At 39.7% G+C, this 17,756-nt stretch overlaps 1 protein-coding gene across 1 annotated transcript in view; it reads right to left on the bottom strand.

The window, feature by feature from the left end:
* Nucleotides 1-17,756, bottom strand: part of LY96 (lymphocyte antigen 96) — a 32,919-nt gene that overhangs the window by 5,938 nt on the left and 9,225 nt on the right. The window contains exons 2-3 of the mRNA XM_027561208.1: nucleotides 11,131-11,220; nucleotides 5,453-5,581 (exon numbers count right to left, since the gene is read on the bottom strand). Coding sequence (XP_027417009.1) covers nucleotides 5,453-5,581; nucleotides 11,131-11,220 — 219 coding nt within the window. The remainder of the gene's footprint in view (nucleotides 1-5,452; nucleotides 5,582-11,130; nucleotides 11,221-17,756) is intronic.

Below are 17,756 nucleotides of genomic sequence, written 5' to 3'. Positions count from 1 at the left end.
CTGTGGGGCAGCCCTCTTTTTCAGCTGCTTTTATTTCCAAGAAAGATATATTTCCCATTCTCCTCTTATAGGGAGTTAATGTGAAGCCTCTTGAAGAAGCCAAGACAGAAACAAGGCAGAGTCAGAGACAAGGAAGACAGAACCTCAGCTTAGACCCTTCTCTGCTCTTCCCAAAAGGTACCACGTAGCTCACTGGTGGTCCAGTCCAGGTTTCCCTGCACTTATGCAGCACATAGGACCCAAGCCTCAGATGGTGTTATGGGTTGCAAAGTGTCCCCCCAACAGATATTCAAGCCCAAACCCCCAGTACCTTGAGCACAGACTTATTTGGAAATAGGATTTTTGCAGATGGTCAAGTTAAGATGAGGTAATTAAGGTGGGTCCTAACTGAATATGACTGTGTCCTTATAAAGAGGGATAATTTGGACAGGCAGACCAACACGTATAGAGGGAAGACCACACAAGGAGACACAGGAGAAAGATGGTCATCTACAAGGCAAGAATCTCCTCAGGCCCCCTGAGCTAGGAGGGAGGCCTGGAACAGATCCTTCCTAACCAAGAGGCTTCAGGGGAAGCACAATCCTGCCAACACCTTGGTCGCTGACTTCTAGTTCCAGAGCTGTTAGACCATAATCTGTTCTAAGCCATCCAATTCTTGGTACTTTGTTACAGAAACCCTAGCGAAATCCTGAAAACAGGGTTGCTGCTGCTAAGTCACTTCAGTCGTGTCCAACTCTGTGCGACCCCATAGACGGCAGCCTACCAGGCTCCCCCGTCCCTGGGATTCTCCAGGCAAGAACACTGGAGTGGGTTGCCATTTCCTTCTCCAATGCATGAAAGTGAAAAGAGAAAGTGAAGTCGCTCAGTCGTGTCCGACTCTTCGTGACCCCATGGACTGCAGCCCACCAGGCTCCTCCATCCATGGGATTTTCCAGCAAGAGTACTGGAGTGGGGTGCCATTGCCTTCTCCAAAAACAGGGTTAACAGACATTAAATTTAAAATGCCTTTGAAATATCCCCTTATTTATTCAAAAATGTGTTTTTGAAAGAAATGAAGATGTGTGTGTGTGTTTATGTGTAAGAAGTGGAAAGATTATGTGTAATTTTTATCTTCAGTTCAGTTCAGTTCAGTAGCTCAGTCATGTCCGACTCTTTGCATCCCCATGAACCACAGCACACCAAGCTCCCCTGGCCATCACCAACTCCCAGAGTCCATCCAAACCCACGTCCACTGAGTTGGTGATGCTATTCAACCATCTCATCCTCTGTCGTCCCCTTCTCTCCTGCCCTCAATCTTTCCCAGCATCAGGGTCTTTTCCAATGAGTCAGCTCTTTGCATCAGGTGGCCAAAGTATTGGAGTTTCAGCTTCAACATCAGTCCTTCCAATGAACACCCAGGACTGGTTGGATCTCCTCGCAGTCCAAGGGACTCGCAAGAGTCTTCTCCAACACCACAGTTCAAAACCATCAATTCTTCAGCGCTCAGGTTTCTTTATAGTCCAACTCTCACGTGCATACATGACCACTGGAAAAACCATAGCCTTGACTAGACGGACCTTTGTTGGCAAAGTAATGTCTCTGCTTTTGAATATGCTATCTAGGTTGATCATAACTTTCCTTCCAAGGAGTAAGTGTCTTTTAACTTCATGGCTGCAATCACCATCTGCAGTGATTTTGGAGCCCAGAAATATAAAGTCAGCCACTGTTTCTACTGTTTCCCCATCTATTTCCCATGAAGTGATGGGACTGGATGCCATGATCTTCATTTTCTGAATGTTGAGCTTTAAGCCAACTTTTTCACTCTCCTCTCTCACTTTCATCAAGAGACTCTTTAGTTCCTCTTCGCTTTCTGCCATAAGGGTGGTATCATCTGCATATTTGAGGTTATTGATATTTCTCCCAGCAATCTTGATTTCAGCCTGTGCTTCCTCTAGCCCAGCATTTCTCTTGATGTGCTCTGCATATAAGTTAAATAAGCCGGGTGACAATATACAGCCTTGACATACTCCTTTTCCTATTTGGAACCAGTCTGTTGTTCCATGTCCAGTTCTAACTGTTGCTTCCTGACCTGCATACAGATTTCTCAAGAGGCAGGTCAGGTGGTCTGGTATTCCCATCTCTTTAAGAATTTTCCACAGTTTATTCACTTGCCCATATTCTCTATGTATCACATCCTAAAAATGTAGGACCTTTGTAACAGCAACAAGTCGTTGAGTATTTTCCTTACTCATTTGATTTGCAAATTTTCAAAGGTCTGTTGATAACATCAGTGCTTCTTAAATCGGAATGTCCTGATCTCTAGGCCCATGTACTTAGCTGCCAAGTGAGTTTCTTTATCTGAATGTTCCCAAATTCCTTGAGCCCAACATGCCAAACCAGAACCCACTGTCTTTCTCTTTAAAAATCTGTCCCTTCCTTTTACACACATCATTTCCAATCATGGCACTTCTATCCATCCAATCAACACCCTGGAGCAGTTCTTGATTTATTTGATGTTTACCTGCCACATCAAATCAGTCAGCAGTCCCACCACTCCTGTCTCCCAAAATACACTCTTTCGTCTCCTTCTCTTTACTCCCAGGGCCTCCTTCATGGTCCCTTACACAGCCTCCCAGCTGCATTTCCTTCCATCCAAGTTTCTTACCTCAGCCAAAACCCACCTCCTTCTGAGACAGGCTGGGACCTGGGAACCTTTGCTGTAGTACCTACACCTGGACAAATATCTCCTCTAGAAACAAGACAGACAGAAACTATACGGGACTAAAAATAATTGCAGGCATGCACAGTTGGGGCAAATTATGGACAATAGGATACAAAAAGGCCAAAAAACCCAACTGCCACTTCTGAAGAGCCAGGAGCAAAAACAGGATGTTGGGAGCAAAAACAGGGTATTCTGCTTTTGTCCCCTGCACTCAACACCACCAAAGGAGTAGGCAAACTACGTAAGTAACTCCTCCGTCCTACCCCAGTGTGTTAGGTGCTCAGTCGTGTCTGACTCTTCGCTATCCAATGGACTGTAGCCCACCAGGCTCCTCTTGTCCATGGAATTCTCCAAGCAAGAACACTGGAGTGGGTAACCATTCCTTTCTCCAGGGGATCGTCTACTCTCACTGCATATAAGGAACCAGCTGGCCCCTCCTCAGAAAGTGAACAAAGCAATTTGTTACTTATTTTCACTTCCCCTGGCTGCAACAGGAGCCCCAGTGAGGACTGCCCGAATTTCCTGCCTAGCCTCTTATCTTGGCTAACACTTCCACAGGGACACTAGTTATCTGCAAAAACGGAAATCTCCTTGGGTCACCCCTACCCACTAACAACAAGATTCAGGCTGGTATTTAACCCATGACTTACGCTACCCTGGCCCCTTTTCTAGGTTCATCTCCAATTTCCCACAAATACATTCTGCTCGAGCTACAAAAAAGCTACTCTCCAGGGACTTCCCTCATGGTCCAATGGCTAAGACTCCAATTCAGGGGCCCTGGGTTTGATCCCTGGTCAGGGAACTTGATCCCACATGCCACTACTAAGACCCAGTGAGCCAAATAATTAAATATCAACTTTTTTGAAAAAGCTACTCTCCAAATAAACTGTATTCTTTCCTGGCTAAACAAGTTTGCATATGCTGTTTCATCTCAGGGTATGTCCTTTTTTCTTACTCTCTAGGGTTCTTAGATTTAAGACTCTAATAAAATAGTCTCTGAAGCCTCATGAAGTTCTCCTGTCACAGTAAATTGATAACTATGCAATTAAAACTAAGAGCATATAATCTACTAGCATTTATGACATTTCATTGTAACATTTGTTACCATGACTATCTTTCCCAGAACAAGGTGACCTGAAGAAAGAGAACCTACCCATAGACTTTGAATCACCACACCCGAAATCATGATTTTCTCAGATTAAGTTCAACAGATGTTTGTGGAAGGAAAGGAGGGGAAGTGGGAAGAAGCAGGCAGTCTGGGTTGAGTCTGATACATCTTCAATCATAAAAAAGTGAGACTTCGAAAATTCATATAAATGTCAACATAATCCCACAGAGATTAAGTAATTGTAAAACTGTTGTATGAGAGAAAAGGACACTTTATAAACAGTAATCTGCCAAGAGAATATCTTTCACTCTTTTGTTGTCATTGTTGCTTTTTTGGTGTTTTTTGGGGGGTGGGGTGGGAGGTGGGGTGGGGGGGTGGGTTTTGGCCATGTCATGCAGCTTGTGGAAACTTGGTTCCCTGACCAGGGATCAAGCACACGCTACCTGCAGTGGAAGTGCAGGGCGCTGACCACTGAACCACCAGAGAATTCCCAGGGATTTCTTTCAAAGAGAAAGAAAGTATGGTCCAGTGGAAAAGCAGTTCTAGAGGCTACTCCATTACCAGATCTCCAAAAGACCAAGGGCACATTGCTGAACCACTGCAGACATTGGTTTCCTCCCTTATAAAAATGACAGGACTATAAAGTCAGGAACAAAAATGCATACTTAATCACCATAATTCTTGAATTCTCACACTGAGCACTCTACTAAAAATTTTTTTAAACACAGATTCTCTAATTTTATCCTTAAAGCCACATAAAATAGGTTTCCTTGTCCCCATTTCTCAGAGGAGGAAAGTGAGGTTGAGAGAAGTTAAATAACACCCAAGGCCACATTGCTGGTCGGCAGAACAGCTGGGACACTGGCTCAGGTCTTTATAACTCTGAACCCAGACTCATAACAATGCCACCTCCACAATCTGTATGTGGCGTGGGGGTGGCAGACAAGTTAGAGATGAGGAGAGATGGTTGGTTGGGAGACACATTTTAAAGCTTCATTTGTGTAGCAAGAGATTGATTCACTTAGAAACATTTTGTTTGGGGAAGGGGGCATGCTGCTGTCTTTTGGAATCTTAGTTCCCTAACCTGGGGTAGACTTTTCTAATTGTTTATGCTTTCCAATTTTAAGTAATGTGAAAATATAATATATAGAATTTTTTAACTATTTAAAATACTACCTTAAAAATTACTATGGAAAAATTCATAGGTTTGCAATAAGTGATCTTTAAGGTCCTAAACTTTGAAATTTTATGATTCTGTGACTAACTCCAGGTGAGAAAGAGGAAGAAAAGACATTGAAGGAATCATTGTAACTGCATAGAAGAAGCTGCTGTGTTTTTATGAGAAATACTAAATGCAATGTTTAGAAAACAAGAGCCATAACGAAAGGTAAACGTACAGTGTTAATCTAAACAAGGTAAAAATTTTAATATCTCTTCAAACACACCGAAATAAGTGTCATCTTAATAATAATCCAATAACATAATTGTAAAATGTTGTTTAGCCTGCTAAAAGAAAAACATTGGGTGGAAATGAACAATTATTATTAGAAAAGGAACTTCACATTTTTAAAGTATTTAATTTTCACAGCACTCTCATAAGACATTATATTCTATTCTGAGAGTAATGTGAATTGAATGCTTACCTCCCTTCAGAGCTCTGCAAAAGGAAAAATCATCATCATATCCTCGGCAAATAAATTCTTTGCGCAATGGGAAATTCATGGACTTAGTAGATAGATAGATATTGAAATACAAGCTCCTTATATCTCTTCCTTAAAGAGAAAAAAAATTCATTAGCCCTTCAAATAAGGTATTTTTTTATAAATGCTTAATAACCAACACTGACTGTATACTTAAAATATGCCTTGTGCTTTTCCTACATTATTTCACTTAATCATCATAACTACCCGTAATATGGATATCATTATCCTATTTTGTAGATGAGAAAACTGTAGTTCTGAGAGGCCCACTAGTCGATTGTAATCAAATAGAATGTTCCACAGTGAGAATTATCTGTGCTATGCCAAACAATAGAAGAATCTATATTTTTGAGAAAACTATCAAACTGAAAATACAAAATTTCCAACTGTTGTCACAGTTTCACTAGGAGATTCAAAAGAAAGGGAAGGGAGAGGAAATAACAATTATAATCAACTCATGCCCATGTTTTAGTAGTTTTGATGAAAGATTTCTTGGAGGATAAAATTGAACCCGTTGATTACAACTTAAATAGATGAACTTTTTATTATTTCCTTATGAATCTCCTTATTACCAATGAACATGGAAAATTCCAAGAAGAAATGCATTTGGCTCATCTCTTCTAAGTTATTCAGTTGGCCCAACTGGACAAGATGTACAATCTTTTTTATAATGAAAACAAGTATTGTAACCACTACTTTGTGGAAAATACTTTCCTAATAAGGTCACCATGACTCATTGCAGCCATAGTAAAACAAAAATTTTTCTATCTTTACCTTGAACTTGACTATGCTTAACAGAACTGTCACCTCCTTTCTCAAAACACTGTTCTTCCTTTTGTGTTGGTGCTGCCACTCTCTCCGTGTCGTCCTTGAACTATTCTGACTCCTCTCCCCAGTCTAGCTCATTGACTCATTGTTCTTAGGGTTTTAACTTCAGTGCTTCTTAATTTCACACTGCACACTCTTCCCAGCTTTAAATACCACAAAGGGTAATAACTTCTAAATCATCGTGTTTTGTTTCAGCTTTTCTTTTGAGCACCTGTCCTCTGTGCTCATTCAGTATCTCTACTCAAATGTCACTTATTACCACCCCCAATAGATCTCAAATTGATTTCCTCATCTTCATTACCAAATCATCACTAGAATTCTTAATCCTGGTAAATTCTACTGGCCTCCCTGGTAAATTCTACTGGCCTCCTTTCATCCCCATTACCACTATCTTAATGCAGGTCCTCATTACTCTGAGCCTATAGTACCAGCAAACTTCCTTGTTTGTCTCCATTTCTCTACTTCCAGGGTTAAATGTAGAGAAGGAGAACATCATACAGTCTGTTTCAAATAGTGGCCCCCATGGTCCACTCCATGGACTTGGACCTGAACCTTTCTCAAAGCAGGAATGACTATGGAAGCTGAAGACCTATTTCCATGGGGGATGTCTTGAGATAAAGGCACATGGTAGCATGGCATCCAATGATGATGCAGAACAGAGAACCTTCTTCCATTTGTGTGTGGAACACACTGGTTCTACGCTTCAGTGATTCCAAGAAAGAAAGTGTTGCTTTGACATCTCGATACTTTACATCTTGAGAAGCTTCTTGCTCTTAGACATCACTGTGGTCATGTTAGAGTTCACGGTGGTCACTGTGAACAGTGGTTGAAGTGAAGTATCACTTGCGTGCCTCAGCAGATCAGGGATATCAGTATGGATATTGGAGTGAGAGATTGGGACATGGTGGCTCTTGGGGCTTCGGTGAAGAGGACTTTTTTTGAGGTCACCTATCGGAGAAGGCAATGGCAACCCACTCCAATACTCTTGCCTGGAAAATCCCATGGACGGAGGAGCCTGGTAAGCTGCAGTAAGCTGCAGTCCATGGGGTCACTGAGGGTTGGACACGACTGAGTGACTTCACTTTCACTTTTCACTTTCATGCATTGGAGAAGGAAATGGCAACCCACTCCAGTGTTCTTGCCTGGAGAATCCCAGGGATGGCAGAGCCTGGTAGGCTGCCGTCTATGGGGTCACACAGAGTCGGACACAACTGAAGCCACTTAGCAGCAGCAGCATGACAACTTTGGGAACTTCTGGAAATAACTTTGAGGAAGGTGTATGATCCAGCTGTATTTGTCAATTAGTTAATAGTGACACACAATTCTATTAGCAAGGCTACAAAGTCTTAAAATAAATAATTTCCATTCCTAACCTATTTTTGGTTCAAGATTACAGTTATAGCTCTTACTGAATTTAAGTAGAGATAGGGCCACAAAAATATGGTTGATTTCTATTAATATGGCCCACAATTTCACATAGATGTTCTAGTGTATTCTAGGGAAACGCGGGTCATAAAAAGAAAGCATTATAAAAAATATGACCAAATAATACTTTAATTACTGAATTAATATAATGTTACATAAATGTCATATCTACTAAATGATTAAAGTATTTGTGGTGGCCTTGGAGCTGTACTGCTCAAAACTCCCTTCCAAAGAATCTATGAGGAGGAGGGCAGTAGGCAGATAGCCTCCAGCTACTGCACTTTCAGAGACCAGACGCTCACAGTCGGCTCCTGTAATGACGGTGGCACTAGAACCAGTCCACTCCAGCCTGTCATGGGACACGTGTGACATGGAGAAGGCTCCCCACTTACCTTGCTGATGGTGTCTCAAGGATTCATTTTAATCTGATGATCATCCTATCAAATTCTCCTTTCTTCTCTCTCATTTCAAAACTATTAGGCCAATCCAATATCTCAGTCTGAATCTTCTCCTTGCCTGCTCTGGCTTCCTCTTTCCTTTACTGTTCATAAGAATTTCCCTCCTCCACCCCCATACCCTGCAAAAAATCCCTTGTATGTCTAATTCTTTCTTGGTATCTGAGTTTCAGAGAACCCTAAGTAAAACTGTGTTGTATTATTATCACTTGGATCTGGAAGGTCTGCTTCCTGTGTCTAAGGGCAATGGGCTTACTTGAAAATGAGGTCATTCATTATGTAAATAATCACTTCTGCAAACACACACAAATACCACAAAGGCATCTGTGGTCTGTGGGGTAGAGCACACCACACAGACCAGAAAACAAAACCTGAGAAAAAGAGGAAGAAATTGTAAAGCTTTCATTGGGCAAAAATTTAGATTATTTTAGGGGATTAAGGGATACACGCTACTATGTGTAAAATAAGCAACAAGGATATACCATACAGCACAGAGAAATATAGCTATTGCTTTGTAATAACTTTAAATGAATTATAATCTATAAAAGTACTGAAACACCATGTTGTACACCTGAAATTACTATAATATTGTAAATCAACTACACTTTAGTAAAAAAATAAGTTTAGATTATTGCTTTCACCCTTGGCTAAGAAAGTAGAGCAAACAGTTCATTATTATTTCCTCTGTGCTACCACTAAGCCTTATTGCTATCATTTCATTTACGGTGATATATTATCTCAGAGAAGGCGATGGCACCCCACTCCAGTACTCTTGCCTGGAAAATCCCACGGGTGGAGGAGCCTGGTGGGCTGCAGTCCGTGGGGTCGAGAAGAGTCGGACACGACTGAGCGACTTCCCTTTCACTTTTCACTTTCATGCACTGGAGAAGGAAATGGCAACCTACTCCAATGTTCTTGCCTGGAGAATCCCAGGGACGGGGGAGCCTGGTGGGCTGCCGTCTGTGGGGTCGCACAGAGTCGGACACGATGAAGTGACTTAGCAAATAGCAATAGCAAAATATATTATCTACAGCTCTGTCTCTCCTACTGCACTGAGAGATTCTTGACGGTCAAGAGAATGTCTTATTTATCAATGAATTCACAGTACATATCATAATATTTGAAATAAACTACACAATTACTAAGTATTTTTAAATGAATAAATTAATGCAGAAACACAGTGTCAGGATACAGGTTAAATGATTAGATGCAGGAAAATTAAAATGTAAGTTTATTGTCTATCATTTCTGGATTCTCAACTACCCTTTTTCCTATAAGCTGGAGAACTAAACTCAGGAATAAATGTTTCTTAAGCTTATATATATAAAAGCAATTTTTTAAAGTATAAACTCCAAATATAAGCTAGGACGTAGATGATAATGGTGATGATGAAAAACAATAATGACAATGATGATGATTACAACTGAAGTTTCCTGGGATCTTTACAGGCCACAATTGACTGGTAGGAAAGGATGAAAGTTGGTTTAGGGGGATTTTTTTGGCTATGCTGGGTCTTCACTGCGGCACGTGGTCTTCCTCTAGCTGTGGCAAGCAGGGGCTTCTCGTTGCAGTGGCTTCTCTTGTTGCAGAGTATGGGCCCTAGAGGCATACGGGTTCACAAGCTCTAGAGCACGGATTCAGTAGTTGTGGTGCACAGGCTTAGTTGCACGGTGGCTTGTGGGATCTTGTCTGACCAACCAAAGATCGCACCCGTGTCTCTTGCATTGGCAGGCAGATTCTTAACCTCTGGACCACCAGAGAAGCCCCAGGAAGAAAGTTTTGTGTATTTTCATGGAGCCTTAGATCCAGCCCAATGCTATCACCATCATCCAATTAACTTTTACTAAGATGATAGCAAATAAAATCATAAAGAGGAAAAAGAAGAAATAACACAAAACAAAACAAAGAGCATTGCTTCTTTTCATATCATCATCACCGTATTTTTTTTTTTAAGTTCACCTTTTGGGAAAAAAGAAGTCCTGGATTGCTGCTGCTGCTGCTGCTGCTAAGTCACTTCAGTCGTGTCCGACTCTGTGCGACCCCAAAGACGGCAGCCCACCAGGCTCCCCCATCCCTGGGATTCTCCAGGCAAGAACACTGGAGTGGGTTGCCATTTCCTTCTCCAATGCATGAAAGTGAAAAGAGAAAGTGAAGTTGCTCAGTCGTTTCTGACTCTTAGCAACCCCATGGACTGCAGCCTACCAGGCTCCTCTGTCCATGGGATTTTCCAGGCAAGAGTACTGCTCATATACAAATCTTTGACTAATGAAAACCCAACTTTACTTATCAGCTGAATAGCTAATAACTGACCAAGGATATAGATAGTAGATGGTTAGAAGTTTCAAATTGTTTCCATTTTTACCATGCCATTATATAATCCCTCCACATGAGTGTGAGCAAGCCTAGTGACTTGATTCTAAAAACTAGAAAATAGCAAAGATAATAGGGTGGCACTTTCATCATTAGGCTATATAAGACTGTGACTTCTATCTTGTTAGCTAACTGTCCCCCTTGTTAATTTCAAGGACACAAGAAACTATGTTGCAGAGGCCCAGAGGGCAAGGAACTGAAAGCTGGCCAACAGCCAGATGGAAACTGAACACTGTCAACAACCACCTGAGCTTAGAAGTGGGTTCTTTCTAGCTGAGCCTTCAGAAGAAACCCTGGCCAACATCTTAACTGCAGCCTTGGGGGAGAGACCTTCTAAAGCTGACACAGCTAAGCCATGGCCAGACTACCGACACACAAAGACTGTGAGATAAAGAATATACGTTGTTTTAAGCCATTACAATTATGATAATTTGTTACATAGCAATAGAAAACTAATACACGTACATTTAGAACTTCATCATTTATCACTGATATTTATGGAGCCCCTTTAATTGATCTACAAGAACAAAATTTTGGACTTACTTGGAATGTAGTAGAGATAGAGTATTCCACGGCTTCCCTTCAATGTTATACAGGGCTCAGAACGTATTGAAACAGGAAATTTCAAGTTATCTAAATAGAATAAAGAAAATGTCAATAAAATTAAAATAATTTTACGTCATTTATGATAAGTATTCTGAATATCAGGGCCCCCTCCTCAAAACTACCTTTTCCATTAAAATTTTATAATGAGCAAAATTGAGAGTAGTTAAAAATATCGTCATCCCCAGAAGAGTGAAGTCAGCCAGAGGGCAGATAAAGTCTTCCTTCCCCCTACAAACACACCAATACAGCAATAATTTATAGACAATTTCCCTTTGTGAGAAATCAGAAACCAGCCAACAGTTTCGTGCATCCCGGAGAATGTAAAACCAGACTCACCAAGTCAATAGTGAGGTTCAAGACATCTCTCACCAGAGACACTGCTCCTGGCTTAGCATAATGAGGAAGAGATACCCTACCCCTTAATTTCACTCAGAAGGGAAGAGATGGTTTATGCATTCAGAGCCCCAAATTTTCCAAGGAGATCCCCAGTGGACTAAATAAATAAAGTCTGAACAGTCTTAGAACTAGTAAGGAGACTGAATCAGTAACTGCAAATTTCCCAAAGAAAAGTCCAGGGCCAGATGGCTCCACAGGAGAATTCTACCGAACATTTAGGTCAGAATTAACACCAATTCTTCTCAAACTGTCCCCCCAAAAATGGAGGAGAGGGCACACTTCCAAACTCATTTTATGAAGCTAGCATTATAAAGCCAGACAAAGACACCACAAGAAAAGAAAATTATAAGCCAACATCCCTGATGAATTTACATGCAAAAATCCTCACAAAATACTAGCAAACTGAATTCAATAGCACATTAAGAGGATTACACACCATGACTAAAAGGCATTTTTACCTGGGATGCAAAGGATAGTCCAATATACAAAAATCAATTAACCGATATGCCACATTAATAGACTGAAGAATAAAAATCACATGACCATCTCAATAGACAACAAAATTCAACACCTTTTCATGATAAAAATTCCCAACAAACTATAATTAGAGGAAATGGCCTCAACATAATGAAGGCCATATATGAAAAGTTCATAGCTAATATCATACCCAACAATGAAAAATTGAAAGATTTTCCCTCTCAGATCAGGAGCAAGACAGGGATACTCACTCTCAACAGTACTGCAAATCCTAGCCAGATGAATTACATAAGAAAAATAAATAAAAGGCATCCATACCAGAAAGGAAAAAGTAAAATTTTCTGTTTGCAGATGGAAAATTTTATATAAAGAAAACCCTAAAGACTCCATTAAAAATTGTCAGAACTAATAAAAAAAATTCAGTAAAGCTACAGAATACAATATCAAAATACAAAATACCAGTTGCATTTCTATATACTAGTGATGAACTATACAAAAAGGAAATTAGGAAAACAATGCCATTTACACTATCACCAAGATTATAAAATATCTAGGATTAAACTTACTTAAGACGGTAAAAGACTTGTATGTTGAAAACTACAAAACATTGATGAAAGAAATTAAACAAGGCACAAACAAATAAAAAAAAATCTTATGTTCATTGGGCTTCTCTTGTGGCTCAGCTGGTAAAGAATCTGCCTGCAATGCAGGAGACCTGGGTTCAATCCCTGGGTTGGGAAGGTTCCCTGGAGAAGGGAATGGATACCCACTCCAGTATTTTGACCTCGAGAATTTCATGGCAGAGGAGCTGACAGGCTACAGTCCATGGTGTTGCAAAGAGTCAGACATGACTGAGTGACTTTCACTTCACTTCCTTGTTTAGAAGAGGTAATGCTATTAAAATGTCCATTTTATGCAAGACAATCTATAGAATCAATACATTTCTATCAAAATCTCAATGACTTTTTTTTACATAAATAGAAAAAACAACTCTAAAATTCATATGGAACCATAAGGATGATAAATTTGAGAAAGAGGAACAAATCGGGAAGCATCACATTTTCTGATTTTGAACTATATATCAAAGCTATAGTAATCAAAATAGTATGGTAATGTCAAAAATATGGCCATATAGACCAGTGGAACTGAACAGGGAACCCAGAAATAAATCCACATATATTCTGCAAACTAATCTTTGACAAGGATGCCAAAAATGCACAATATTTAAAGGAAAGTCTCTTCAACAAATGGTGCTGGGAAAACATGCAAAAGAATGAAACTGGATCTTTATCTTATACCACAAACAAGAGCCAGTTCAAAAGGGATTAAAGACTTAAACATAAGATTCAAAACTATAAAAACGCTAGAAGAAAACACATGGGAAAAACTTCATGACATTGGATTTTACAATGATTTAATGGATATGACACCAAAACAAAGGCTGCAAAAATATAAATAAACAAGTGGGACTATATCAAACCAAAAATCTCCTGTACAGAAAAGGAAACAATCAACGGGGTGAAAAGGCAGCCTATGGACTGGGAGAAAATACTTGCAAACCATATATCTGATAAAGTGTGGGTCTCCAAAATATATAAGGAATTCCAAAAATTCAATTGTAATGAAACTAACAATCTGATTTTTAAATGAGCTAAGGACTTGAATGTACATTTCTTCAAAGAAAATATACAAATGACCAACAGGTATATGAAAAAATGCCTGTCACTAAGCATCAGGAAAATGCAAATCATGAAACCACAATGAGATGTCACCTCGCTCCTCTTTCTTGTTTTGATAGTAGTCAGATTGGCTACTATCAAAAAAAGTTGAAAAGGATGTGGAGAAACTGGAATGTTTGCACACTGCTTGTAGGAATGCAAAATGATACAACTGCTATAAAAAACAATATGGAGATTCCTCAGAAAAAAATTGAAAATATTACTACTATGTGATCCAGCAAACCTACTTCTGAGTACTTATCCAAAATAATTGAAATCAGGATCTTGAAGAGACATTAGCATTCCTACATTCATTGTAGCACTATTCACAATATCCAAGGTGTGGGAACAACCTAAATGTCCATCAACAGATGTATGCATAAAGAAAATGTGGTATATACATACAGTGGGATACTATTTAATCTTTTTTAAAAAAGGAAATTTTGCAATATGCTACAATATGAATGAACCTCAAGGACATTGCTGCTGCTGCTGCTAAGTCGCTTCAGTCGTGTCCGACTCTGTGCGACCCCACAGACGGCAGCCCACCAGGCTCCCCTATCCCTGGGATTCTCCAGGCAAGAACACTGGAGTGGGTTGCCATTACCTTCTCCAATGCATGAAAGTGAGAAGTGAAAGTGAAGTCGCTCAGTCATGTCTGACTCTTCGCAACCCCATGGACTGCAGCCTACCAGGCTCCCCCATCCATGGGGTTTTCCAGGCAAGAGTACTGGAGTGGGTTGCCACCGCCTTCTCCGTTATGCTAAAGGAAATAAACCAGTCACATAAGGACAAATACTGCATAATTCCATGTATCTAAAACAGTCAAATTCATAGAATCAGAGAGTGGCTAGTAGTTGTCAGGGGCTTAGGGGATGGAGAAATGGGGAGTAACTAATCACAGGCATAGAGTTTCAGTCAAGCAAGTGACTAAGCTCTAGAGATCTGCTATACAACTTCATGCCCACAGTCAACAATAATGTACACTCAAAAATTGAAGAGGGTAGAGTCCATGTAAAGTGTTCCTACCACAGTAAAATAAAATTTAAAATTCTGTACAAATACAAATACCAAAAAAAAAAAAACTCCCTATAATGTAAATAGATTAGTGTTTTAGTGCCCTTACATTGGTCCTTATATTGTTAAGGTGTAGTTTGAAGGTAGTGAATTACTTTAAACTGTGTGGAAGTGGGTGAACTCCTCAAAACATATTTTCATAAAATTACTTGTTCCATTTTCATACTTTTTAGCCTGTTCTTTTCTACATTGCTCTTCTTTTCTCTACTCTCCTCACCTTTTTGTATGTTTCACTGGTTAAAAATAGAAAATACACATCAAGTAGAGTTCTAGTAAATGTTAAGAGACTGAATACATGAATGAATGAATGAGTTAATAAACAAATCTTCCTAAATAAGAAATTTCAAGAAGAACTTATAAAAGCACCGAGGAGGAGGAGAAAGAGACTAAACCAGTTTTATTTAATTTGCCCCTAAATGCAACCCTTAAAAATTAATGTTAACATCTCTCATTCAATGAATTGAGTTTCCCTGCAATAAAATTCTCACAGAAGGAGCTATATTAACAGTCATTTCACCAAATCATGGATGTTGACAAATACTTGATGAAAGATGCTCATTCCTGGGACAATTACGACCAAAGAAAAACACCCTGAATTTGCAACAGCACTGATGAAATTTGAGGGCATTATGCTGAGTGAAATTAGTCAGACAAAGAAAGATAAGCACTATATGACTTCACTTTTATGTGGAATCTGAAAAACAAACAAACACAGAAAACACACAAAAACCAACTCAGAAAACAGACTTGTGGTTGCCAGAAGCAGGGGGCCGAAGGTGGGAGAAATGAGTGGAAGGGGTCAAAAGATACAAACTTCAGTTATAAAATAAGTAAGTAATGGGGATATAATGTATAGCTTGGGTGACTATAGTTAATAATACTATTTTGCATATTTAAAGGTTACTAAGAAAATAGATCTTTTGGGGGCTTGTAGGAGGAACATGCTTGTGGCATTCAGATTCTTGGTGCCCTAACCAGGGGATGAACCTGGGTCACCACAATGAAAGTGCTGAGTCCTGAACACTGGACTGCCAGGGAATTTCAGAAAAAAAGGTAGATCTTAAAAGTTTTCAGCATAAGAAAAAAGACTGGTAACCTATGTGAGGTGTGTGTGCTAGGTCACTTCAGTCATGTCCAACTCTTTGCGATCTTATGGACTGTAGCCCACCAGGCTCCTCTGTCCATGGGATTCTCCAGACAAGAATACTGGAGTGGGTTGCCATGCCCTCCTCCAGGGGATCTTCCCAACCCAGGGACTGAACATGTGTCTCTTATGTCTCCTGAATTGGCAGGTGGGTTCTTTACCACTAGCGCCACCTGGGAAGCCCAACTATGTGAAGTGATGGATGCTAACTAAATTTATCATGGTGTTCACGTCACAGTCTATACAGATATCAGATCACATTGTATACATGAAACTATTATAATGTTATATAGCAATTATACCTCAAGTTTTTAAAAAATGCTCAGAGGTGAGTGAATAAATACTAATTCTCAGTCACTAAGTCACGTCCGATTCTTTTGTAACCTAATGGACTGTAGCCCACCAGGCTCTTCTGTCCATGGTATTTCCCAGGCAAGAATACTGGATGGATTACCATTTCCTTCTCCAGGGGATCTTGCTGATCCAGGGGTCTCCTGCTTTGACACCCGGGTTCTTTACTGTTGAGCTACCAGAGAAACCCAACTGAATAAATATTGTGCATCTATTTATTGAATTAATGTAAAGTCATTAAACCCCTGGTGACTCAGATGGTAAAAAATCCACCTGCAATGCAGAAGACCCGGGTTCGATCCCTGGGTTGGGAAGATCCCCTGGAGAAGGAAATGGCCACCCCCTCCAGTATTCTTGACTGGAGAATTCCATGGGCAGAAGAGCCTGGTGGACTACAGTCCATGGGGTCACAAAGAGTCGGACAAGACTAAGTGACTAACACTTTCACTTTTCACTTTCAAAGTCATTTAAATAAATTTTTAAGATATTTAATGATATAGAGGTTTGTGGCATACTATCAGGTTTTAAAGCTGCTGGTTACCCAACAATATACCCAATATGATTCCATTTTTACTATTTTTAACATGTTATTATATATCTAAAAGAATATTTACCAAAATAACAAACTGTTCATAGTGGTTAACTCTTAACTGATTGACTTATGTGCCTTATTGTCTTCTTTTCCACCTAGATTTTTGAAGGTTTGCATAATTAGTATACTTATTTATTTTCTTGCCATTGAAAAGGTTGACATGGTATTGAATCAACATGGGCACTTTCATATGCATTGCCAAGCACAGTGCAATGTGTCTCTTCTTTCTCAGTGATAAGCTTGTAGAAAACCATCAAGACCCTGGAGTAAAGCTGGGAACAAGTTAAAAGCAGTGAATTACCAGTACCAACTGTCATAAGGGCAATTCTCTACTTTCAGTTAAGGTTCCTAATGTCTGAAGTTGGTCTGATTATGATGAAACTATCAAGTCAATCCAATCAGACAAATGGTCAGAATACCCCTATTGGTGCTCAGTATTGAGCCAGCACCACAGCAAGGCAGGGTGGAGTATAGAAATGTAACCTTAATCTTTACATCAGGAAGCCTAAGATTTTTCTAGAAAGACAAGACCACCATACATTTAAAAAAAATTAGATGTAAGAGTCAAAAAAAAATCACATAACAGTGTATAATAAGTGATTCTTCATTTATTTGCAAAGGTTTGGGAACTAATGGAAAATAGTTTTATTACTTTAAAGTCACCATGTTTATGGTAAAATTCTACATTTGGTTTAATAAATATAGAAAGTAGTGACCAGGTCCAGCATAGAATAAGAGCCTCTAAGTTCCCCTGCAAATGTATCAGCATTGCTAATCCATCGTAGCACTTTTCCCCTGAGTTCTGCCT

This window comes from Bos indicus x Bos taurus, chromosome 14 (genome assembly GCF_003369695.1).
Source record: "Bos indicus x Bos taurus breed Angus x Brahman F1 hybrid chromosome 14, Bos_hybrid_MaternalHap_v2.0, whole genome shotgun sequence".
In the NCBI taxonomy this organism is placed as follows: domain Eukaryota; kingdom Metazoa; phylum Chordata; class Mammalia; order Artiodactyla; family Bovidae; genus Bos; species Bos indicus x Bos taurus.
The sequence above is the reverse complement of the archived record's forward strand: the minus strand, read 5'-3'. Positions and strand labels throughout refer to the sequence as shown.